At 30.4% G+C, this 26,720-nt stretch overlaps 1 protein-coding gene across 2 annotated transcripts in view; it reads left to right on the top strand.

The window, feature by feature from the left end:
• The window catches only part of LOC115884053 (fibrillin-2-like), a 108,009-nt gene that overhangs the window by 33,873 nt on the left and 47,416 nt on the right, over positions 1-26,720 (top strand). The window contains exons 3-14 of one of the 2 annotated variants that reach the window (XM_030902512.1): positions 5,788-5,976; positions 6,541-6,729; positions 9,877-10,059; positions 10,120-10,401; positions 14,606-14,895; positions 14,967-15,111; positions 19,265-19,381; positions 19,435-19,605; positions 20,151-20,330; positions 20,403-20,538; positions 20,826-21,035; positions 22,998-23,255. In XM_030902512.1, the coding sequence (XP_030758372.1) occupies positions 5,788-5,976; positions 6,541-6,729; positions 9,877-10,059; positions 10,120-10,401; positions 14,606-14,895; positions 14,967-15,111; positions 19,265-19,381; positions 19,435-19,605; positions 20,151-20,330; positions 20,403-20,538; positions 20,826-21,035; positions 22,998-23,255 (2,350 nt within the window). Of the gene's footprint in view, positions 1-5,787; positions 5,977-6,540; positions 6,730-9,876; positions 10,060-10,119; positions 10,402-14,605; positions 14,896-14,966; positions 15,112-19,246; positions 19,382-19,434; positions 19,606-20,150; positions 20,331-20,402; positions 20,539-20,825; positions 21,036-22,997; positions 23,256-26,720 lie in introns of both variants that reach the window. The other variant, XM_030902506.1, reaches the window with a different exon arrangement.

Below are 26,720 nucleotides of genomic sequence, written 5' to 3'. Positions count from 1 at the left end.
GAGAGATCTCAAAGGCAATTGCTCCTATATCAGCTTCATCATAATACAAGAAGTAGACCGAAAGTCAAATCTTGTCTTATATTTTCTCAAAAAAACACAATTTCTCTCATTAAATATTGATTTTAGGTATAGGAAGTTATTAATAATACAAGATTAAACAACTATTACACAGTACTTCACAGGAAGCTATCGATTGCGAACTAATCCAAATCGTTACTAATTAGGTACTAATTTTGAAAGGTTCTTTTGGATAAAAAAAGGTAAAACTAAAACCTAAACTATCATTTGAGATTAAACGGGAAGTTCTAAATAATGTTGTCTATTCTAAACAAGAAAAAATTTATTTATAAGTTAAGTTTTATAACATTCCTAATAAAATTTGGACGAAAGAATATTTCTGTTTGCTGTAGGTAATTTTCTCTCAGGGAAAATATGTAAACAAAAAATGACTTTTTAAGTCAAAAAAAGTCAAAAGAACAAGTTATTCTAAAAAAGGACTGTCCTTTTCAAAAAAGGACAAGTGGCAACCCTAGGTATTTTTGGAATGGAAATTTAATGGCAAATCTACAACTTTGTCAAATGTCTAAAATGTGCCTAAATGCCTCCATATTCTGAAAAAAAAATGAAAGAAAAGAATACAACAAACAAACCCTAATATAGAACTGTTTCTGAAGCCTGAGTCACCCCTGTAAATATTCAAAAGTAACTGAAAGTTTATATAGAAGTAACTGAAAGTTTAAATTGAAAATCCACGTTGGAGCGATTTTCGAAAACTACTAACGTTTCAACATAAGTATATGTGGGATATTAATTGTATTATTATATTAGACCTTATAACAAAACTCATCTGACGAAAAAGTGTTAATGTAGTATATTAATATGGAGTAAAAATTTTACTAATTACTTTACTTTTACTTTACTAATTAAATTCGTTCCAAAAAACGATACGCCACTGGCCAGTAGAACAATCCAAATGCGCCTAGTTGCCGGGGTCGGAAATTTTAGACTTCTCTGTCTCTTCTGTCCTTGTTTGACACATTGGAATGTTTGATACACTACCAACGAGTATTTATGAATGAGATGTTCGGTCTATCTTTATAATGTCTTTGATATAAACTCATGGTACTTGCTCGAAGTTGCGGACGCTCCGCTCCATCTGAAAGCGCTGTTAGGATGTTCATGAAGATTCCACCAAAAAAGTTTTAAAAATTTCAAGGATTAGTTATTTGCAAAAACGGATTTTTTGGAAAATAAATTTTATTTTTTCCTGTCGTTATTTTTTAGAAAATGGAAAAACAAATTGCACATTCTTAGAGCGACTTTATCAGGGCTATCTGATAATATTTTTAGATTTTCAAATTAGCTAATAGTTTCTTAGACAAGTGACAAGTAGTTTTCGTTTGGATACAACAACACTGTTTACAAAAAAAATATCATTTTTATTTTTTAGATTTTTTTTTGGGTAACGAAATTCACAGACTTTTTTCAAGACACTAAGTTATACAAAGTGAGTCTTAAAGTGCAAATACGTTTAAGGGTAGAATATTTCGACCCGGGTTGGTTATTTTTTTTTTTAGTAAACAAAATAACATAATATCTACGTAATATGGCAACGTTAGGGTGTAGATTAAATTTACAAAAAACAAAATACAGAAAAGTGTATTTTAAAAATTTAAACAAAAAACTTTTTTTTAATTTTCAAAATAAAATAACTCGGTTATTTTGGACTTATTGGAAAAACGGTAAAGGGAAGAGTACGGTTTCTTGTATCGAGATCGATCAGCCCTGAAAATACTTGCATGTATTTAAGACTCGCCCTCTTTATCCGTAATTCAAGTTATAATAACTGAAATAAAAATAGGTATCTAAGTATAAAGTAAAGTTTTAAAGTTTTATAACTTTATAATATAAATATATAATATGAAGACATTTTTACAAGTCATTAGTAAAATGCCAATTAAGAACCCCTGTATTTTTTGACAAATTTAATAAATTATTCTTTCAAAATATACCGTTGATCGGTAGAAGAAGTTTGGAGAAAGTTTTCAAACAAAAAGACTCCACTTGAATCATTCCCTCGAGACACAACCACTAACTCTAAGCCACCAGCCAAACATAATTTAGAAAATAAATGAGTCACATTTAGATAATTTGACTCAGGGATGTCTTCCGCAAATCTGACTTAGTGGGTTGGACTTCACCCAGAATGGACTTTCTCAATGACAGAGCCGACCACTCGCATAGCATACATGGAGAAACGTCTTCTCTTTTTGTTTGCAAATCATCTTACTATCATCTTGTCATCCCTGCGATGTGCAGAAATGCTAATGAAACTTCGAAATCAGTCGGAATAAAGCTTCGTTCAGAACCTCGCAATTAGTGGAATAAATTAGTGATTTCAATTACATTTAATACTATTTAGTTTACGATTTACGATCATTTACAATGTTTACAAAACACAATTAAAATTAATAGAATATCCTAGCAACAGCTTGCGTTAGTCAGTTGTATCCATGGAGAAAGCCTAATATTTAGCTTATAAAACAATCAACTTTTGATTTCTAATCACAATATCTCTTGGCGGAAGATAATCAAAGACCAAAATGACATTTCTCGCAAATTTTGAAGTATAATTAGTGGAAAAGTCAAAACTTTGATAACTTTTTCTACTAATTGAAAATGTCTACCACTAATTTCGACGTTGTGAATGATTACATTAAAACTAAAGGAACAAACTTCTAGGCTATTTGAAACCACTAATTGCGAGGTTCTGAATGAAGCTTTAATTGACGTAGAAGTTTGTTCCTCTAATTTCAATGTAAGCATTTAGAACGTCAAAATAGTGGCAGTAATTTTCAGTTAGTAGTATAAACTAACCAACTTTTAAATTTTTTCCACTAATTATACTTCAAAATTTGCGAGTAATGTTAGGCTGTATTTCGTTTCTTACCTTACTTATGGTCACTGGTTATGGTTTTTTGTTCCGTTTCTATGTTTTACCTTAAACTTTTATTATTGCGGATCACGGTTCCTGAAAATATCCATCAGTATTGTCACCAAATTAACCAGAGCGAAAAGTCTGCAGTGGGATCAGGTGGGATTCTGTAAGCGCTGTAGCAAAAAATTTCTTGTTAGCTGCCTATACACGGAAAAACTTGGCCTCATCCAAAATACGAAATAAAAAAATCCAAAGGCAAAGTCTTATTTTGGTATTTTGGGTAAAAGGCCCGGTCCCAAGGTCCCAAGGCCGGGCCTTGAGGCCAAGTCTTTCGGTGTGTGGGCGGCTATTGATGAGTCACTAGACAGAAAATATGTTTACAGAATCGCACTGCTGGTTTTCATGGTTCTTTTGTCAATTATCTGTCATTCAATTTTTTTTTGTTTTGTTGCATAAAAACTATATACTATATGATATTCATGATATTTTTCAAGAACCGAACTATAGTTTTCTATCCTTACTATAATGAAACTAGTTAACTTTTTGTTGTAAGCATCAAGCTTCATTCAGAACCTCGTAATTAGTAGAATAAATTAGTGATTTCAAGTAGTGTAGAAGTTTGTTCGTTTAATTTGAATGTAAGCATTCAGAACATTCAAAATTAATGGAACTAATTTTCACTTAGTGGAAAAAGTTAACAAACTTTTAACTTTAGGGTTGTAAACTTCAAAATTTGCAAATAATGTCACTTTGTTCTGTGATTTTCAAGAGAAATTGTGGTTAAAAATAAAAAAGTTTATTGCTTGATAAGTTATTAGGCTTTTCTTATGTATAGAACTGAATACAGCAAGCTGTTCCTAAGATATATTTATTTTAATTGTATTTTTTAAGATATTGTGAATGATCGTAAACTCCTAAGTATAAAGTATTATTGAAACCACTAATTTGTTCAACTAATTTCGAGTTTCTGAATGAAGCTTAATATAAAATTGGCCCACATTTCAGCCCTGCTATCTTACTACCCGATAAGAATAGAGCATGTTGAAACACTGATTCTGATTAATACGATATTTTATTGATTGTTATGTAGAACCAGTATGTGTAAAAATAATTTACTATTATTTCATCTCTACATATATAAAAAAGAGTCATCTGTTATATCACTTTTCAAATATTTGTTGAATATCAATTTATTGCCTCTCTAAGCGTAGGTTTTAAGAACATTAAATTACGGATGGGTATAAGTTGGGTTTAATTCATAGTTTAAGTCCCACGTAATAGCGCAATATGGTCAATAATATTTTAATTATTTTATAGTTTACATTAAAATCTATTGAGTAGTAGAAGAAAACATGTAAGTTGTTTGTTTAATTATTTGTTTAATTAATATTAAAAATGACATGGACATACGAGGGTTGTCTGAAAAGTTTTTCTCCGACAATCTTCTCGTTCAACGAAAATCTCTTTCCGCCGAGCTAGTATTTTTTGTGCTCTTCTAACAGATGAAGAGAAAGAGCAGGTGAAGAAGAAAAGGAAAGTTTGGACTCATAAGATGAACAAAAAAAGAAAGAAGTTTGGAGAATTTTACCATCTTTTTCCTGATTTAATAAAAGACAATCCGAAGCCAGTTGGCGTAGAGGTACAGGCTCTCGTCTACCAATCTCACCGTAGTGGGTTCGAATCCAACACCAGGCATTTCATCAGCCAAGTATTTTTATTAAAATAAAAATAGTTTGAGCACCTAGGTCGACTCAGCCTTAAATGAGTATTTTGGATGTCACAATCCTGAGGTAATAATAGGCGGTTGAAGCGTAGTGCTATCCACATTACCTTCCTTGTATACCGAACGGCTCTAGCATGGCAAGCTGTACCTTGCTACTCCCAAGGCGTTAAACGCTATATACGGGAGCTATTATTATTATAATAAAAGAAAAGAGCATTTTTTCAGTATTACAAAATATAAAGGAAACATTTTACGAATTCCTCAATTGAGGGTTTTAGAAGCAAAACACCGGGTATCTCTACTCATCATATTTTTTCAGAAGAGGCAAATTACTAATAATGCAATAATGAATCGCTTATAGCTGACGACTTTTGATAATTCTTATTTATTCTGATGTGTATATTATACCGTATGATCGTAAAAAAACGGCGTCCAGCTGGCTTGGAAATGACGATCGATGACATTCCCCATATAATTTTACATATAAAATGACAGCGATGTTCATTTCATAGCCATGGCTGACGCCGTTTTTTTTCGATCATTCGGTAGTTATGTAATGAAAAAACCCTAATCTTTTTTATACAGGGTGGTCCGAATTGTATTCCGGAAACTTCGACAGCATATTCTGCAGATAAAAATAAGTAAAAAAGTTCGTATAAATGTATGTCCTAAAAAGCTTAGTTTCGGCTAGTCAAAAAAGCCAACTGAAGAGATTGGAATGCAAAATTATTTCCTAGCGTATTTTTCTTATTATCTTAAAACAAAGTAACTTGCACTTGGTTGAATGAAAATAGATTCAAGAGAAATTTTCGAATTTTTCAAGAGAACCAGTTTTCTTGAGTTAAGAGAGTTTTTCTTCAGGCAAAATATTTTCTTTTACGCTAAAATAAATTCTCTTGCCACTAATTTTTTTTTCAAGAACCATGACGACTTTAGTTCAAGTCTATCTTTTTTATCAGTGTTCTTTAAGACTGTGAGCAGAAGTATATTGAAAAATATTTTTTCTTTTTTGTTTCCAAACAAGATTTCTGCATTTACTTTGTTATGCATTAATTAATGATAAATTCCAAATTATAATAGGGTTTTAACAGCAATTGCTAATATACTTTGAATTCTTATTTGTTAGACACTAATGTATGCGATACAAACAACGGAGGATGTGAGCAAATATGCATAAACATTCCGGGAGCTAGAAAATGTACCTGCAAACCTGGCTTTAGATTAGACAAAGACGGAAAATCTTGTAGAGATATTAATGAATGTCGTGTGAGAAATGGACGTGGACCATGTCAAGATATTTGTCACAATACACATGGTAAGAAAATTTAATATTAATTACAGATGTTTTTCCAACTAGGTATAGTCATAATCTAAGGTATAGTCCAATAACAAACTCGATACTCAATCAACAAAATCAAAGTTCGAACTTTCAAAACAGATTGGTTCTATTATACAGGGTGGTCGGAATTGTATTCGATAAATTTCAGCAGCATATTCTACAGATAAAATAAATAAAAAAAGTCGTATAAATATATGTCCTAAAATGCTTCGTTTCGGAGATATACAGTTTCATTTTTATTTCGATTTTTTCCAAATAATGTAAGTAAGGGGACTGTTCAAATTTAAATTACTTAGAAATAGGTTTACAGGAAATTAAAAAAGTTTAAAGATATTGAATTGACGGTAAAATATCAATTTCGGCATATTGACAGTTGAATTTTATGCAATGCTTTAAAAAAAGTTAATATATATTCTAACCGATAACCAAATTCTACAGAGATGTAAAATAGAACCAATCCATATGAAAAGTTTGAATGGGCATTTTTTTTGTTGAAAAACTTAAAAAGTTATTGGGTTAAATACATGTGTCTTGTTTTAGGCTCTTACAGATGTAGCTGTAAGTCTAATGGAACTAAGCTTACTTTTGACGGACATACATGTGCTCATATTAATGAATGTACTGAAGAAGCAGCTGGATGTTCCCATCACTGTATTAATGTCCACGGAAAAGTTTTTTGTACTTGTCCGGAAGGCATGGAATTGCAAGAAGACTGGAAGACTTGCAAAGGTAACACATTTTACTTATTAGGGTTAAGTAGTGTGAAAATGAGACATTTTTTAAAGCTTTTATTTTTTTCTTAGTTACAAACATTTAAATACAAAAGTATTTCTTCTATAATTCGATGGTAATGAAACTATTGAAAAAGTAAACATATACCACAAGTACCTCCAAAAAAGACAGTATGCAGAAAACTATATCTCATGTTTAACCCACAAAAAGTCTAAAAATGAGAAATGCTGGTTTAAATATGATACAGTCACAAAACGCACGTTTAAAGGCCCTGCTATCGTTTATATTAAAGAGAAAGATAAAAATTAGACATAGAAAGTAATCTTTTTTTATTAGTAGAACTCTGTGGTAGAACTAAAAAAAAAATCTAAAATAATAATGAATACCTACATATAATTCAAATCAAAATACAGTAAAATTCCACCTTCGCAAAAAATTTATAAACTGAAAGTGTAAAACAATATATTAAACTAAAAACGAAGAAAAATATGTAGTTAATAAGTGTCAATATATTAAAATATTAATAGTGTCATTTAAAGAGCGGAGAAAAAATACGAATTAACGAACTAAATATTTCTCAAAATCTATTGAAAGAGCAAATATCTCGGCAGTCCTAGAAGTCCCGCCCTGCAAATTTGATGGTGGTAATTTTAAAACAATGTACAGTATTCCTTTAAAACATTATTTATCTCAATTACTACAGTTTACAGCAATATGAAAAGCTTTGGCTGCGTGTATTAAGGTTACATCTCCATTGCTGACTAACTTCGCAGCTTTATCAGCAAGATCTTTTTCTGTATACTTGTTTGGTTTCTTTACATTTTATTTGTTTTTGAGTTGTGACTATTTTTAACAGCGGCATCAAATATGTGTTATCATAAGTTTCATAAAAAAGTAGCAGCTGTGAAAACTATATTCATTTCTAAGTTGCCTCATATTTACCCTACCTTTGTCTCATTATTACCCCGGTGTGTGTCTCAAATTTACGCCTGCAAAAAATAGCTTCTCATACCAACAGGACTTAATTTAAACAGACATGCCTTTCTACAGGGTGTCCCAAGCTGAGCGTGCATTAGAAGTTTCTAGAGAACCACAATATCTAGAACGGGGATTTTTTGCACATCATTGTTTTACAACGAGATCTATCGATTAAAAATATTTTCAATATGGTGGCACTTCCAGAAATACCGGAAGTTGACAGAAACTTTCTTATTTTAAATGGGTGCCCACATTTTTTATTACATACTTGAATTCTCTGTAAAATTCTATGAATATTGATGTTAAACACTCTAACATTAACCATTTTTAAGAGAAAAAAAATATTTAAAATTTTTGGACGAATAAAACTACCTGTCAAAAAAATTTTTATAGCCTAAAAGTCAAATTTACTGTGACATAAAGAGAAGACTTGTGGCTATCTATTTCAAAAATGAAATTGTTCAAATGTCTAATAATAATGGCGGTAGCTGTCATGGAATTGAGCGATGAAAAAATTATCATAAATCACTTTCTTCAAATAGAAACCCATTTTTTATTTCACTAATAAAAAGTTTTTTTCATTCCTTACTTTTTAACTACACATGTTCCTATAAATAAACCGTGTTTAAGTTATTTAAGATTTAATTTGAAAACGTATATTCTTCTTAATTTTATCTAGCTTCCTTTGACATTAAGTTAGTGTCAAACCATTGCCTGGAAACATGTTGGAAACTTATATGGTGAAATTTTGATAAAATAATTTTGTACTCATTAAAAACACGGTACGTCGCTAGTGGTAGGAAAAATAATTTTTAGAGGTTACTAGTTTATTTGGTTGCCTGTGATATGCATATACAGGGTGTTTCCTAATTAATCTGAAAAATAAAACATCGTTAGAAAACGGCTTAAGGCGGGGTCTTAATAAGTATATTTATTTTTTTCTCGGCAACCGTTTGATTGACAAGAAAAACTCAAAAGATCAATTTTGTTGAAAAAGGATGGCCAGTCAAGAAAAAAATATATTTTCTTTAAAAAAGCAGTAGTGTACCATTTATTTTAAGCAAAATATCGATTTTTTTTAATTTTTTTTACACCCTGTAGATCAGAAAGGAAGTACTTTAGACCTAATGGTTATATAAAAATTGTTTTAAGAACACATGAGGAACCACACCACAATTTTCAGACTAATTAGAAAACACCCTGTATATTGTCAACTTGACAATGATTGTTGATAAATCAAAAAATACCTTTTCTGTGAAAAAAAGCCCGATTTTCGCAGGAAAAATTTTGGTTTTTATTGAATTTGGGCCTGCGTCTACAATTACCGGTATGTTTTTTAATATTCTATCTAAATTTTAAATATCATAGTCAGAAATAGTTTTATTATTTATTAACTGCAAAAATGGTATACTTATAAGTTTTATCAAATATTGTGATTTACTTTCTACCTTGTAGTCAAAATTTATATTTAATAAACTGTAAAATTTATATATTCTTGTTTTATTAAAGTTACTCTGATATACTAATATATCAGTGTAACTTAAAAAATAAATCCTTTGAAATCAAATATAAACATAAAAAATATTTACAGCAGAAAAGGCAAAGGCGCTGGGTTAAACGTAGTCTCTACTAAGAACACGGAGGGGCGTTTTGACCCAAAATTTTACTATTAAGTTTCATACCTATCTTAATAGAAGATTATTTTCTTTTATCTATGGTGTCAAAAGGTCAGACAATTTATTTCCATCTGTCAGTAAACGAATTATTTGAATTTGCTATATTATAAATACTGCTGCTTAAGAATTTAAAAAGTGTTATTTATAAAAATTACTGTATATAAGTTTTCAGTAGTTTTATTTGAATGCCGTGTCTCATTTTTACACCACTTGACCCTATATTAAATATTATAAAATAATATAAAAGTTAACATTATAATAATAATATATGTATTACAAACAATAAACACTTACCAGTGTACAAAGGTAAACACATAAAAAGGAACTTCAGTCATTAAGTACTCCCGTTTCCAATTTTCCTATGATTGACTAAAAAGTTCAACATTATGAAATTTATTTAAAGAATTAAGCTCTCTCTAATTTAATTTATTTTGTTTTACCAGTATTATAACAGATTACAAAGATAGTAATTTAATAAATATATTTTTAGATATTGACGAATGTGCAAATCCAATCATTAGATCTTCTTGCCAGCACAAATGCGTTAATATCATAGGATCGTACTACTGTTTAAATCGAAATAAAAATATAAACTATCAATCTGATCAACCAATTGAAGATAACGATACCATTAGCAAAGAAGAATATGAAGAGTACGACGTAGAATATGAAGGTTTGTTTATAAAAAATTTAAAAAATATAATATCTTAAATAAAAAAAGTTTTATTTTTAGATGGCGAAGAATATGAAGATGAAGAAAAGAGTGAACCTACTGAAAACGCCAAATCGACTGAAACAGTTACAGAAAATATAAAAGAAAATGTAACAGAGGATAAAGAACCTAAGAAAGATGAAACAATGGTTGTAGTAAAAGATACTGAGAAACATGACAAAATTAAAGATATTTTAGCAGCAAAAAAAGCAAAAATAGCAAAAGAATATGATGAATATGAAGAAGAGTACGATGAGGATTTTGATGAAAATACCAAGAAAACGTCATCTACTCCTAAGCCAGGTACTGAAATTTGTTAACTTGTATCAATTTTTGTCGGATGCGTCTTTCTGTAATATTAAGGAAGACGGAGACGGAGAAAAAAGTATACAAATTTACTTTCATTTTTTTTAATATTGTTTTATAAACCTCATTATCTTAATGCAATTGTAGATTATACTGATGATGACTTCTGAACCCTCCAAATATTTTAAGTATTATTAAAAACTAGCGTATCGAAAATAAAATAAAACGCAAATTAGCGTTTTATTTTATTTTCGATATGCTATATACAAGGTGGCGCACCTCATTCACCTCGGTTGATTATACGAAAACGGAAAGATGTAGAAACAAAATATTTTATGGGTATATGTGGGAAGGTAATGTGCACAATTTAAAATTATTTTGAAATGTACAGGGTGTTTCAGAACTAAGATCCATACCAAAGTTATATTCTTTCTTATGGAACACTGGGTATTTTATTTAATTTTTGGATTCTTCGGCCGAAAAAAAGGTATTTATTATAAGGGTTAAATATGTTTAAAATCTTTGGTTTTTGAGATATTTAAAGATATTTAAATTTGCATGCTACAATAGAATAGATTATTAACACCCTGTACATTACTTTTCAGAATTAGTTCTTGTGCTGAGTTTAAAGGTAGAGAAATAAACTTTACAGAAAAGTGATATCCCTTTCTTAAATGTACACAGGGATATCAAAAATTGCTGGTCTATTTTAAATATTTATTTTACAAAAAAACTTCGTTATTTCAAATGCAACACTATGTATTTTTTTAAACAAGAGGAAGCAGATTTAAATGCTCTTTCAAACTATATTAGGGTTTCCAATACCTATCTGGCTCAGATTTTGAATAAAAAGCGATTTTGCAATAAAATTGGAATCAAGATAGCTAGTGTTGTCATGGCAAGTTTCTAGTGACAGTTCGTAGCTATTTTCAAAATCGAAATTAGTTTATGGACTTATTTAAATTTATACCAGTTGACTTTTATTTAATTTACCTACAATAGTTTAATAAATAATATTTATTAAATATGTGTATATTATTCTATCAAGAAAAACGAAGAAGTAGTTCTTTGAATTATTTTACGATGACTTGTGGATATATGAATTTTCTATAAAATAGCCAATTATTAATTAAATTCATTTTATTCACTTCCAACGACAGGTTTCTGCCTAATAGGTTTTTTATAAACAACACTATCAGCTCAGCGAAATAGGACAAGAAGTTTTTTAAAGAAACGCTTATCAGGAAGATTCCTATTTGGATATCTTGAAGCATAAGCCCTTGAGGCCAAGAAGCAATTTTCCTCACAAAATAATATCACTAGTAACATATCTATTCGTTCCGCCAGCAGATACTGCTTTATTTTTCTTGATAAAATAATGAATACTTACTTATTAAACTATTGTAGGTAAATTTAAGTAAACTGTTATAAATTATAAATAATAATGTCCATAAACTAATGTCGACTTTGAAAATAGTTACTAACTGTCACTAGAAAATTGCCATGGCGACACCAGCCATCTTGATTGCGCAATTTTATTTAAAAACCGCTTTTTATTCAAAATCTTAGCTAGATAGGTATAGGAAACCCTAATATAGTTTGAAAGAGCATTTGAATCAGCTTCGATTTATTTAAAAAAATATAGGGTGTTGCATTTGAAATAACGAAGTTTTTCTATAAAATATATCCTTAAAATAGATCAGCAACTTTTGATAGCCCTGTATAAATTTAAGGAACCAGCATAAGAATTAATTCTGAGAAAAGTAATGTACAGGGTGTTAATAGTCGATTCTATTGCAGCATGCAAATTTAAATATCTTTAAATATCTCAAAAACTAAAGGTTTTAAACATATTTAACCCTTATAATAAATGCCTTTTTTTGTGCCCAAGAATCCAAAAATGAAATAAAATTCTAGGTGTTCCATAAGAAAAAATATAACTTTGGTATGGATCTTAGTTATGAAACACCCTATATATTTAAAATAATTTTAAATTGTGCATATTGTCTCCCCACATATACCCATAAAATATTTTGTTTCTACATCTTTCCGTTTTCGTATAATCAACCGAGGTGAATGAGGTGCATATATGCAACCTATGTATCCACCCTGTACATATATGCAACCTATACAGGGCCTTGCAACAGTGTAAAAAAACTTATGAATTTTGTTTAAGTGTAGGCCTCAAATATGTACTAGGATGCATTTCAGGGAAATATTTTAACTACATGATGGCTCTAAAAAGTTTGTGTGAATTGGGATGATTTTTTTTAAATGGAACACACTGTATATTATTGTATTTTTTGGATTCCTTTCGGATCACTTTACATAATCCTAAGATACTATAAATATATTTTGATAGTTTTAGAGATATTAAGAAATAAATAAAAAATATATTTTTCAGCCTTTCTTATAAAAATATTCTAAATACAAGAAACATACTAAAATCAAAACTATACTAGGTATTTACTATTGGTGTTGGTCTGTACTTACTTTACCATAAATATCGTAATCTTAATTCATACAAGGGGTTCAAAATTCTGCGCCAAACTTTCAATAATATAAAATATGTTTCTTGTTTTTTTTTTAATAGAACACTCTCTATAATATTTCTTTGTTACATGGAGAATTTAAAACTGAACATTTTTTTATTTAAATTATTTTTAGCGGTTTTGCAGTATTATATTGCATATAGCTTTTTCAACAATAAATCTTTATCAAATACACCCAATAATTTTTGTCTTGTATTCATTTTACCGTTAAAAGAGCGAAACCGTTAAAAATTTAAAAATACTTTTTTTTCGATTCTCCATCTAAAAAAAATATATGCAGGGTGTTAAAAAACCGAGGAACAATTATTATATGTATATCTTAGCAAGTTTGGCATGGAATTTTGAACACGCTGTAACACGCCGATTAAAGATTATGATACTTATACTAAAGTAACATTATAGTAAGTATCTAGTATAGTTTTTTGATTTCAGGTCACATCTTATATTTTAAATATATTTTATTAAAGGTTGATTTTTTTTCATTTATTTATTTATATCTGTGAAATTATAGAAACAAACTTAATAATATCTTAGGACTATATAAAATGATTAAAGAGAAAACCAAAAATGCAATAATATACAGGGTATTCTGATTAAAAAAGCATCCCGCATGCACTGACCCTTTCTTGAGCCACCCTATAGAAGTTAAAATAATTTTCTGAAATAGGCCTTAGTAAATACTTTAGGTATGCACAAACAAACTTTGTAAGTTCTTTTTTATAGGACCTATAAATGCCCGACGCACTGTTACAGGGCCCTGTATTAAGCATGAATTTGCCACTATTCACTAAAACTTATTATTTTTATCTATAGATGCGCATTCGGCACCGTGTTACCATTAATCGGCAGATTAAATCTAGTTAGCAGTTTTAATTTTGGAATTTCATAATGAGTTTTTTTTTAAATATGTTATTAAAATATTTTATCAGATATTAATAAATAGATCAAACAAAATTAAGGTTTTCACTACAGAGATTTCTTGTGGACTTTTCGCTTAACGTAAATATCTACCATGCGATTGAAAAAACGGTATGAGAGATAAATGGAAACGATAATCATTGTCATCTCCAAGCTCACTTGGCGCCATTTTTTATCATACACTCTATGATTTTATAAATAAATGTGATAGTAATAAATAACTGACTATTAAAAATTACATAGTATTTTCTATATCTTATAATTTTTAATAGAGAAAAAGAGTGTGGCAATAATAGAGAAAAAATAATGTGGCACAAATGCCACATCATCTATCCGGTCCGGCAATCTGTAGTTAGGTAAATTACCGAAATATATTTACTCATATCTCAGGATTATGTAAAGTGATTTAAAAGGAAGCCAAAAATACAATAATATACAGGGTATTCCATTAAAAAAAAGTCATCCCGAGCCACTCACACTTTTTTGAGCTACCCTATAAAAGTTAAAATATTTTCCTGATATACATCCTAGTACATACTTTAGGCAAAGTTCTGTAGACTTTGCTTTAGGTTTGCACTTAAACAAAATTCCCAAGATTTGTATTCTAGGAGCTACGCACTATTGCCGGATTCTGTATAACTATAATAAGTTTATACATAATTTAGTAATGTGTAATAAGCTGTTAATAATACATTAACTGACAAAGATATTTGATATTTTACAATTTATAGAGCTCGCGACGACATCACAGTCACCTACTCCTACAGAATCGACAACATTTGAAGATACAGAAAAAGAAGAAACTCATAAAGAGGAAACTATTGTTGAAACAGACGATGTCAATGAAGAGAAAATAATAATTGAACCTGAAGAAATAGAAGCCAATAAAAGTGAAGGACCAATTGGCAATCAAAAAGAAGACTACGATGATGAATATGAAGAAGAATACGAAGAAGAGTATGAAGAAGAAAATAATGAAAATGAAGAACATGAACCTTCCCCACAGGTGACTAAAGCATCGGTAATTTTTCATGAAATTTAAAATAAAAACACAAAATATTTAATTGTCATTTTCTGCTTATTTTCATTCAGGCAGAAGATATTCAACAAGTAGAAAATACAAATAATTTTACTTCAACAACAGAGGTGACCATTGGTAGAAGAGTCGATATTATTGATGATAAAGATCAAACTACTGAAACTATATCTACAGTGCCATCTGAAACTACAACGAAAAGTATGTAACTATTAGATAGTTCCTATCTAAGATAATTTGTACGCATCTTTCGATAGCGTAGATTTCTGCCTAATAGATGTTTGGTAATGGTGCCCATTTAGTTTTTGCTAATTAAGTCCCTGCTTTGCATGCAGATGCATACCACTTTATAGTGTGGTCTTTTAACTGATTAGCAAATGTTTCCCTTTACCAATTCGTTCTGTTGCTCAATACTACAGCTAAGTGTTTCTCAAAATTTTACATTGTCGGTAGTCATCAACTGGATGTTGGAGGAGTTGAATTTTCCTTTTTGGGGGTATTCCAAGCTCCTGAGCTGACAATTCTCCCAGTACTGTCTCCGTCAATGGCTATTCTAATCATTGTCGCATTGGCATATCTACCAATGACAATATGCAGTGGTGTTAGGTCTAGAATGACCTCCGTTGCTGCTGTTGGGCAGGTTCTCACGGCTCTTGTAATGCAGATGCATGTCAGTCTCTACATTTTGCACAGGTTTTGCCTTGATGTACGTTGCTTCAGTTTTGTGTACCAAGCAACTGCTCCATAAGTAATCATGGGACTTACTATCATGGTATACAGGGTTGTCCGAATTGTATTCCGGAAACTTCGGGAGCATATTCTGCAGATAAAAAGAAGTAAAAAAGTTCTTATAAATGTATGTCCTAAAATGCTTAGTTTCGGAGATACAGGGTGTAGAAGTTTCATTTTTATTTAGATTTTTTCCAAATAATTTCTGAAGTAACGTCAATATTTGGATGAAAATTGGTGTCTGTTATAGTTTTTGGCAGAAATTTGATTTTGATGTCATTATGACTTCTATTTGTAGAGGACGCCACCTACATGTGTTTTAACTGTTTTGAAGAGTAATAACTTTTTTTGTCCGTACCTGTATAGAACTGCTGAGTGAAAAATATACATTTTCGTATTTTTTTACGTAAAAATTGTCTCTTGGTAAAAATCGTTACGAGCAACCCTTCTCGAGATATTTAGAATGGGAATACTCAATACATGTCATTATTGACAAAAAATAAACATATTGTGTAGATAGTTATTTGACTAAAAAGATAAATTTGGAAAATTTTTATTTTTTTAATCATAAATTTTTTTTCGAAAAAATGATGATTGATGATGGTTTGGCACAAAAACATTTCAAATTTATGATTTCCGTCTATTAACTATTTAGTCAACATGTTTATACAGGGTGAGTTTCCTACGATGTTCTCTATGGGCATCTCGGAAACTACTGGAGATAGAGAGTCGGTTAAATGGGGAAAGAATTGCAGTTTTGTGGGGTCATAAATATGCGCCTTTCAGATTTTTGAAAAAGTTCATGGCTTACTAGATATTTCGAAAAAAACAAATTTTGGCTATTTTAAAAATTGTCCCTAATTCCATTACAATCTATTTTAGACAAAAAGTGTTCAGATAAAAGTTGTAGATAATCACATTCCTAATGAGTTTGTGTTCTCCGATTTTTTATAAAACCTGTCATTTTTGACATATGACACAAACATACGTTTTTTTAAATGGAAATCATAGTTGGCTATGACTTCATAAAAAGCGCCATTTTTTAAGCTTTTCAGCAATATAAGCTATAATATGTTTCTTTTACAAAATTACTGAGTTATAGCCAATTCTTATCTTTCTTGACTAATCTCACTTAGTTAGCCATGGAAACAAGTTCAATCGTCGTTGCTCTCAGAAATTTGAAATTGTGTCACATCCAATCTTTGTAAATTAAAATAAACAAAAATTGCAAATAAAACTTTTTCAAATGAAGAAAAGCGTGTAGGATTATTGGTTCAACTTTTCTTGGCCATACAGGATACTTTGACCGGTGAAAGTTACTTACGTTTTTTAGAGAACGGTTTTCAATGGTGTTCAAATTTTGTTGTGATTTATAACTTATAAAAAGAAAAAATATGTTATTAAACGGCTCTTTACAATTTAGATTACACAAACTAAAACTCAAAAAATAATAACACTACGTACACTTTAAGTTATTTTAGAAAATGTTCAAAAAATCCGCAATTATTTTGAGTACATAAATGCATCTTTTTAAAACTGAATTTCTAGCTATTGTCACAGAACGACCGGTCGACTTAATTAAATTTCTCCTGTTCCGCCTCTTCGAGTGCCTCTCTTAATTCATAAGTATTTTTGTAAACCTTGTTGTTAACCACACCGCATAAAAAAATCTAAAATGGATAGGTCAGGTGACCAAGGAGACCCATGCATGCAATTGGTCCACCTCCCTGAGTCTACATAATTATGATATAAATAATTTTTTAAATAACATTTCTTTCATTGTGGGGGGGGTTGGTGCGTCATAATGAAGTCATGTAAGAGAGTTCCAACATAAGTCATGTTGGAACCACTGTATTAATGCGCGAGTATCTAAATTTAACTTTTCTAACATGTCTTGAAAACCGTTTTCTACAAAACGTAACGTTCGCCGGTCAACGTATCCTCGAAACTGTATGGCCAAGAAAAGTTGAACCAATAATTCTACACGCTGTTCTTCATTTAAAAAACTCTTATTTACAATTTTTGTTTATGTTAATTTACAAAGATTGGATGTGACAATTTCACATTTCTGAGAGCAACGACGATTGAACTTGTTTCCATGGCTAACTAAGTGAAATTAGTCAAGAAAGATAAGAATTGGTTATAACTCAGTAATTTTGTAAAAGAAACATATTATAGTTTATATCGTTGAAAAGCTTAAAAACGGCGCTTTTATGAAGTCATGGCCAACTATGGTTTCCATTTAAAAAAACATATGTTTGTGTCATATGTCAAAAATGACAGGCTTTAGAAAAAATCGGAGAGCACAGTCTCATTAGGGATGTGATTATCTACAACTTTTATCTGAAAACTTTTTGTCTAAAATAGATTATAATGGAATTAGGGACAATTTTTAAAATAGCCAAAATTTGTTTTTTTCGAAATATCTAGTAAGCCATGAACTTTTTCGAAAACCTGAAAAGCGCATATTTATAACCCCACAAAACTGCAATTCTTTCCCCATTTAACTGACTCTCTATCTCCAGTAGTTTCCGAGATACCTATAGAGAACATCGTAGGAAACTCACCCTGTATAATTTATGTCAATGATGACAGGTAACCATATTTGACGCCGCAACCATATTTCGACGAGCCGAAGAGGGCACCCTAGTCATCTTATAGCCATAAAACAGACGAATGATCGCCAACGTGCGGCATAGCACATGGCACCCGAAGAAGAAGAAGAAGATGACAGGTATTGATAATTTCGATTTCAAATATCTCGGGAACTATTACTCGTAGCGATTTTTAGCAAGAGATCTTTTTTACGTTAAAAACGTCGTTAATGTATATTTTTTTATTTAGTAGTTTTATACAGGTACGGATGAAAAGTTATTACTCTTCAAACCAGTTAAAAATATGTAGGTGGCGCCCTCTACAAGTAGGAGTCATATTGACATCAAAATCGAATTTCTCATATTAAAAAACTCCCAGACACCAAATTTCACCCAAATATTGATGTTACTTCAGAAATTATTTGGAAAAAATCGAAATAAAAATGGAACTTCTACACCCTGTATCTCCGAAACTAAGCATTTTAGGACATACATTTATAAGAACTTTTTTACTTATTTTTATCTGCAGAATATGCTACTAAAGTTTCCGAAATACAGTTCGGACCACCCTGTATATCCAGCGCAAAAATGAGCCTTTGTGGTTTTGCTGGTAATGTTCTTAATATGCCTGTTCAATAGAAGTATACTGTTTAGGGTATTCCCAGATATTCCTCTATTGGCAGTATTTCTTTTCCATCGCTTTGGTTTCTTTTGAGGTTTTTCAGAGTTCGCTTACTGGTCAATGCGGTTTTGTCTGGGTTGATGCTCAGCTCGACAATCCTGCACCATCCCTCAGTGATACGTAGCCTTCTGTGGATAATATCACACAAAGTGCCTTGATGTATCGTGACTATGTCGTTTGCAAACCCTATGCAGTATATTTCCGCTAAAGTTAGTCTGTCTAATAGTTCATCCACTACCAAGATCCACAGTATATCGTTCGGGGGCTAATAATATAGGTCTATATTTCCCTTATTTGATATTCTATCAAAGATTTTTTTTTTATTTTAAAGCAACAACATTGGTTCCAGCTACCGAATTAAAAGTTGAAAATAGTAAAGAAGACGAATTTGGTGAAGAATACAAAGAGACAAGTCATTCCAATAAAAAAGCACCTTTATCTGAAGAAACTAAAGAAGATGGACAAGGTAATTAATTAATAAATGCATTGTTGTTTAAAAATCTAATTAATATATATCAGATCCCATTGGCGAGGAAACTTCAATTGATAAAACAGAAGATGAAGAAACCGAAGATGACTACGATGAAGATTATGATGAAGTAGAATTAAGAAAAACAACTGCCACGGAGACCACAACTGAACAAAAAACATGTAAAAAGGGATTTAGATTAACAGAAGGAGAATGTATAGGTAGGAATTATTATTATTAGACGCGCGCAGCATTACTATAAGTACAGTTATATGGCAGCATCCAAGTGTACTTCAAGTACACTTTGACTCTGTCTCATCCCGTCTTTAAAAATGATTGATTATACTATAATTGTTTAGTTTTCAGTGCTGTCACAATTTATCCATTTACAATATTTTTATGTCACATGCAAGATAACTCAATATTAACTTCATAACCCAATTTCTATCTTCAGTGTAGAAATATATTTGAAACACCTGGTTTACCTACAAAAAAACGAAATGTGCGCTATCATTGGCTCTATATTTTATACAAAAAATCTGAATTAACATCTGAATGTTATACGAAGCTCTTTCGAATGAAGTCTGCCTAAAGAGTTAGCGAAGATTTTTACAGATGACGTCGAAAACATGACAGAAAATACAATTTACCTTTGAATTAACATCACAGACGCATCTGTCATTATCATATATTCTCGTTGAACAGACTATAGGAGATCACCCTGAATATGAAAGTATATTAAGAAATTTACTTTTTCCAAGTATAGATATCGACGAGTGTGAAACTGGAGATAACACATGTTCTTACTCCTGTAATAACTTAGTTGGAAGTTATGAATGTACCTGCCCTAAAGGTTATGAGGTGACTGACGAAAATAAATCCACATGCGTAGATGTAGATGAATGTTTGGCCCATCCATGTTCACATAAATGTGTTAATACTGCAGGTATGAAAAATAATATTTTATGTATATTTACGTAGAGCAAAGGTAAGCTAGTTTAAATCTTTATTTAAATAGGAAGTTTTGAATGCAGTTGTCCCGAAAAATTATTACTTATAAACTCAACTCATTGCTCTGAGATGGAATGTTCCCATGATGTTACTAAAATTAATGGAGTCGTACAATGTACATGTTCTTCAGGATTCATACTAGGGTAAGTAACTATACTAAGATGTAGACACGTAGAATAGTGTCTCTAAAAAACTTGATACTAATGAGTTGGCGATCAAATACGCTTACCGTTGAGTCAAGGTTGAGTCATTAATATCAGCTAATATGGAATAAAGTTTCAGTTCTCAACTATAAAACTATTTAATTATTGTAGGTATATAAAACAGTACTATTTTTAAAATCTTGTAATAAAATAGCAATACAAAGACAAACAAAATTTTTAAATATTTTTATTTTTTTTTTATTTTGAACCCCATTAATTAATTTTAGGTCGGATGGAAAAACTTGTAATGATATTGACGAATGTCTTGGAGAAAATTATTGCTCCCATTCATGTGAAAATATTATCGGGTCGTATCGATGCAGTTGTCCATCAGGTTACGAACTGGATAAAAGTGAGCACCATTGCATTGATATCGATGAATGTAAAGATAATTCTTCTTGTCCATTAACTTGCGAAAATACACCAGGTAGTTTTCGGTAAGTAAATTATTTTTTTTATAAATATAATGTATATAATAAGGAACAGATAAAAAAACGGCGTCCCCTTGGCTTGGAAAGGATGATTGATGACACTTCCCATATAGTTTTACATATAAAATGACAGCAATCTTCATTTCATAGCCATCGCTAACGTTGTTTTTTTTTTCGAGCATACTGTTCTTGCTTACTGAAACATTGTGTAAAATTCAAATATTAAAGATAAGATGATGTCAGTCCAAGAATATATTTTGCATCAAAAAACATTTTTTCTTCTTATAACAAAACTAATAGAATAAACATTTAATAAGCTTGAAACAAGTAAAATATACAGGGTGTTTCAAAAAACATGTGCCATCTCTCATGGGGAGATTCCTCACGTAAAAATAAGATTTATTTTTTATATCAACATAGGTCCGATTCTGCTTTGCTTCGTAGCCACAGGGTGTTCAAGCTTTAATATTTTTTCGATTTATTACAATTCTATTCCAAGTACTTTTAGCGTTTCGAATGAAATTTTGAGGGTAAATGTTACTATAAATGCGACATATTTTAAAGCTTAAAGAAATTCGACATATTCACCAGTGACGTGCATATGGGTTATCACTGGAATATTTTTCTATCAAAACATATACGCCACTGTTTTTCTCTTGTAAGCAAAATAATGTAAGTTGTCTCTTAATATTTTGTCGATTTCGGCCTCCTTGATGAGATAAACGGAATTTTATTAATTTGCCTTGATTCAAGTCTATAGCAACCTTTAAAAAATTGTAATACCTTACGAAAGTTTTAAATAAGTACTCATCGATTCCTCATCAAAAAATATGAAAAAAAGTTCCTATAAACATGAATATAGAAATGCATAGTTTTAGAGTTACAGGATGTTAAAACTTTTTAAAATTATTTTTTTTTTGTAATTATCTTAAATACCATTTTTTTTATTTGAAATTGCTGTAGGTTGGACTAATAGCAATAATAATTAATAGTAATAATACATATTTAAAATTTTATTTTTATTTTAATTTTATTAATTGCGATTAATAAAATTGCGTGCACAATTTTGATATCAAAAGAAAAAAGTCAGTAACGCACATGTCTTTTTTTTAAATATTTCAATGATAACCCATAAGCACGTCCCTGATGAATTTTTCGACACTTTTTTAGCATTAAGTAACTTTTTTACTTATAGTAACTTTTACCCACTACCTACTTTTGTATTTTTTCACTTATAGGTAGTAACTTTTACCCTCAAAATTTCATTCGAATCACTAAAAGTACTTGGAAGAAAATTATAATAAATTGAAAGATTATTAAGATTTTAACACCCTGTAGCTACGAAACAAAGCAGAATCGGACCTATGTTGATATGAAAAATATATCTTATTTCTACGTGACAAATCTCCCCACGAGAGATGGCACATGCTTTTTGAAACACCCTGTATATAAACTATAACAATTCTATAACACAAAGACAATATATTTACTTTATTTACTTTATTTACTTTATTTACTTTATTTACTTTATTTACTTTATTTACTTTATTTACTTTATTTACTTTATTTACTTTATTTACTTTATTTACACTCAATTTACTCCAATTCCTACTTTATTTACTTTATTTTACTTTATTTCATTTTATTTACTTTATTTACTTTATTTACTTTATTTACTTTATTTACTTTATTTACTTTATTTACTTTATTTACTTTATTTACTTTATTTACTTTATTTACTTTATTTACTTTATTTACTTTATTTACTTTATTTACTTTATTTACTTTATTTACTCTATTTACTTTATTTACTCTATTTACTTTATTTACTTTATTTACTTTATTTTATTTATTTATTTTACCAAAATTATTTGTATGATATTTTATTCTATTATACAAATACTTGAAATCAGAATTTTTGTTTAGATATGCACATATGATTATTGTATTGATTATGGACTTTTTTAGATGCATTTGTGAACAAGGTTTTAACTATGATGAAGATTCCAAAAAGTGCATCGACATCAACGAGTGCGACAAAACCCTTAACTTGCATAATTGTGATCAATACTGCCTTAATTATGAAGGGGGATACGAATGCGCCTGCAATTTAGGATACACTTTATTAGATGATGATACGACCTGTGAAGATGTAAATGAATGTAGTAAAAAGAATGGGCATTGTAGTCATATTTGCACAAATTTGCCTGGGACATATGAGTGTAGGTGAGATAGAGTTTTTTACCTATATAAACAATTCAAACGTTCAATTGAACTTTACTTCTTCGTGTCCGGACATAAAAAAAATCTTAAAACTTAAGATTAAATAATTTCCGCCCAATGCCGGGCTACGTTAATTGCGTTTTCATTTGCCAGTCATAAATCTTGAGAACTACAAGTATAAGGGCAGTTTCTGCATGTGGTAATATGCTCCATCGTTAGTTCTTCGCCGCGTTCGCACTGGCTGTTCCCATTCTGATTTATACCCCATTTCACTAGATTGGCTTTTACTGCCGCGCCGCGCCTGTCCGAATCCTATTAGGTGCTCTCCAGGTTTTCCAATCCAAACGGACTCCCGTTGGTGGATCTTGATGTAAGGGGAACTCGTCTGGTGGTTCTACATTTAAAGTATTTAGGAGACCTCAACGTGATTTCAGTCGTCTCGAAGGTGTTTCAGCTGCAAAGTAGATGCCTGTTATCGAAGGATTGCCGGAACCTTTCTTAAGATGTATAGATTATAAATTATTAATTTCTTAAGAAAAAAAAAAAAATTGTAATAATAAAATTTAAAATAATATTATTTTTAATTTAATTTAAAATTATTATTATTATTTTTTAATTGGATTGAAATTTATAGTGAATTTGCAATTGGTATAATCAAAGACATTTATTTTTTATTTAAACCCAAAACCGCGTAACTATATTAATATTCTATATTTTTGTGATTTTTGATCTGTTTATTTGAGATTATTCGTATACAGGGTGTCCCAGACAGAGCGTGCATTAGAAGTTTCTAGAGAGCTACAGATATCTATATCGGAGATTTTTTGCAAATCATTGTTTTACAACAAGATCTGTCGATTAAGAATATTTTCAATATGGCGGCACTTCCGGAAATACCGCAAGTTGACAGCAACTTACATACTTAAATTCTCTGTAAAATTCTATGAATATTGTTGTTAAAAACTTTATACCTAACAGCCGTTTCTGAGGAAAAAATATTTAAAATTTTTGGACGAAAAAAAATGCCCGTCAAAAGAATTTGTATTGGCTAAAAGTCAAATTTAATGATTACCACAGCCACTGTGACATAAAGAAAAAACATGTGGCTATATATTTCAAAAATTAAATTGTTGGAATGTCTTATAATAATGACGGTAGCTGTCATGGAATTGAGCGATTAAAAAATTGCCATAACTATTTTTTTTTCAACTCGAAACCCACTTTTTTATTTCACTAGTGAAAAGACTTTTCAACTCGTTACTTTTTGACTATACACTATATGTTTTTCTATACATAAAATAAATCGTTTTTAAGTTATTTACTATTTAAGATTTAGTTTAAAAAAGGATATTTTTCTTGATTTTATCTAGCTTCCTTTAGCATTAAGTGTCAAACAATCAGACAATTTATTTCCATCTGTCAGAAAACTAATTATTTGAATTTCCTATATTATAAATACTGCTGTTTAAGAGTTTAAAAAGTGTTATTTATAAAAATATTTCTTGTATTTTCGCTCTTTGATGATGTCTACTACTTGATATTATTAATAATATACGGTATGATCGAAAAAAAAAGTTGCGCAAAATTGGCTTGGAAATGATGATCATAGATAAATGCAACAAGTTTAGATTGGAAAGCCCGTAAAAATTTTAGGTCGCGAAATTATTTTGGGTCGCGACCGTTATACGCGATCTGGCGCTGCTATAGCGGTCGCTAAGAACAACGGCAAACAAAAACAGAAATAATTTTCTCTTGTCAAAGTCAGAATCTTCAAAAATCATAATATGATCATAATAATCTTTCAAAATCTAAACCGCTTTCATTAAAGAAATTCCGAAAAGTGTTTATAGCGTCCATTTTCAAAGTAATTATTGCTATCTTGTGAGTTTAATTCAAGTTTTATTTACTCCAACCGGTGATAATTGTGAAAAAGTGGCATTAAATAGTTAAAAAGCTGTGCTGTGAACTGTGAACTGCAAAAACCATCGTGGATCGTGGCATAACGTCGGTTTCCAATGTTTCATAGGTATTTCATACATGCGTTCTTATATAAATATATATATATATATATATATATATATATATATATATATATATATATATATATATAAAGTTTCTGGTATGCAACACACTGTATTTTATTTAAAAAATTAATCGAAAATAATAATAAATTTGAATAAACAATATTTGGCGATATAATTCCGGAAAAAGCCGAACCGCTCCGAAATTTTCAAAAGTTTTGGGTCGCGACCGTTGCAAGAATAGCGCCAAATAGTGTTTACGTTGTCCTTATGGGCACTTTCCAATCTAAACTTGTTTCATTTACAGTTCGTCTGCTGGATCTGTGTCTATGAAAGGAATGCGGACAAAAAACATTTAAATAAACAGCAATATATTTTATACGTCGACTTGACGAGTACGTCACCGCAAATCGCTCCGCCCACTCATTTTATTGGCTACTTGCAAATTTGTCGAATTTTTATTGATGGGACGCGTCGTGTAATTTTTTAGGAAAAACATCGAGAGAATATCGTTTCCCCTCTCACGGATACCCCGTGGCCACAGAACGGACAGACGTACTGTATCTATGATGATGATCGATGACACACTGCTTTTTGAACAAAGTGTCACAATATGACGTGGCCAGATCTATTGTTTTACATCACTTGACGTTTAAAGTCATAGGCTACTGGCACATAAAATCAAGAAAAATATACGCTCTAAACATAAATCTTAAATAACTTAAAAACGATTTATTTTAGGTATTGGAAAATGTATAGTCAAAAAGTAACGAATTGAAAAACTTTTTTACTAGTGAGATAAAAAGGTGGGTTTCTATTTGAAAATAGTATGTATATTGTTTTATTACACCAGTAAAAATGACACTTTTTGTGGCGAGGTTGTACGTTTGACATTGCAGGCGAGGCACAAAAAGGCATTTTTACTCGGAATAGAACATGCTATTTTTTCAAACGTCACAAATAATTTTTAACCAAGCGTTGCAAATATCTATACTAATATATTATAAAATCCTTAAGTGACTGACATACTGATTAATCACGATCCTGCCCAAACCACTCAACGTAAGAAGCTCAATTTTGGCATACAGGTTGATTCTAGGGTGTAGAGGTTCGATAAGAAGGGATTTTTCGAAATTCCAGTTCCAAGAGGGTGAAACCACCCTTTAAATATTACAATATTTTTTATTTAAAAAACGGTCAAGTTTCCGAAAAACCTCTTAAACACGTATATTTTATTTTGTTTTTTACATATTTTAACAATTTTAAAAAATGTATACAGGGTGTTTCGAAAAATCTGGTCATTGATTAATCACTATCCTGCTTAAAGCACTTGACGTAAAAAGCTGATTTTTGGAAAACAGATTGACTTTAGGGTGTAGAGGTTCGATTAGAAGGGATTTTTCGAAACTCGAATTCTAAGGGTGCGAAACTATCCCTCAAATATTAA

The sequence above is a fragment of the Sitophilus oryzae genome, unplaced genomic scaffold, assembly GCF_002938485.1.
Source record: "Sitophilus oryzae breed Bouriz unplaced genomic scaffold, Soryzae_2.0 scaffold_111_pilon_pilon, whole genome shotgun sequence".
NCBI classification, from domain to species: Eukaryota; Metazoa; Arthropoda; class Insecta; order Coleoptera; family Curculionidae; genus Sitophilus; species Sitophilus oryzae.
This window is presented reverse-complemented; position numbering and strand designations above follow the sequence as displayed.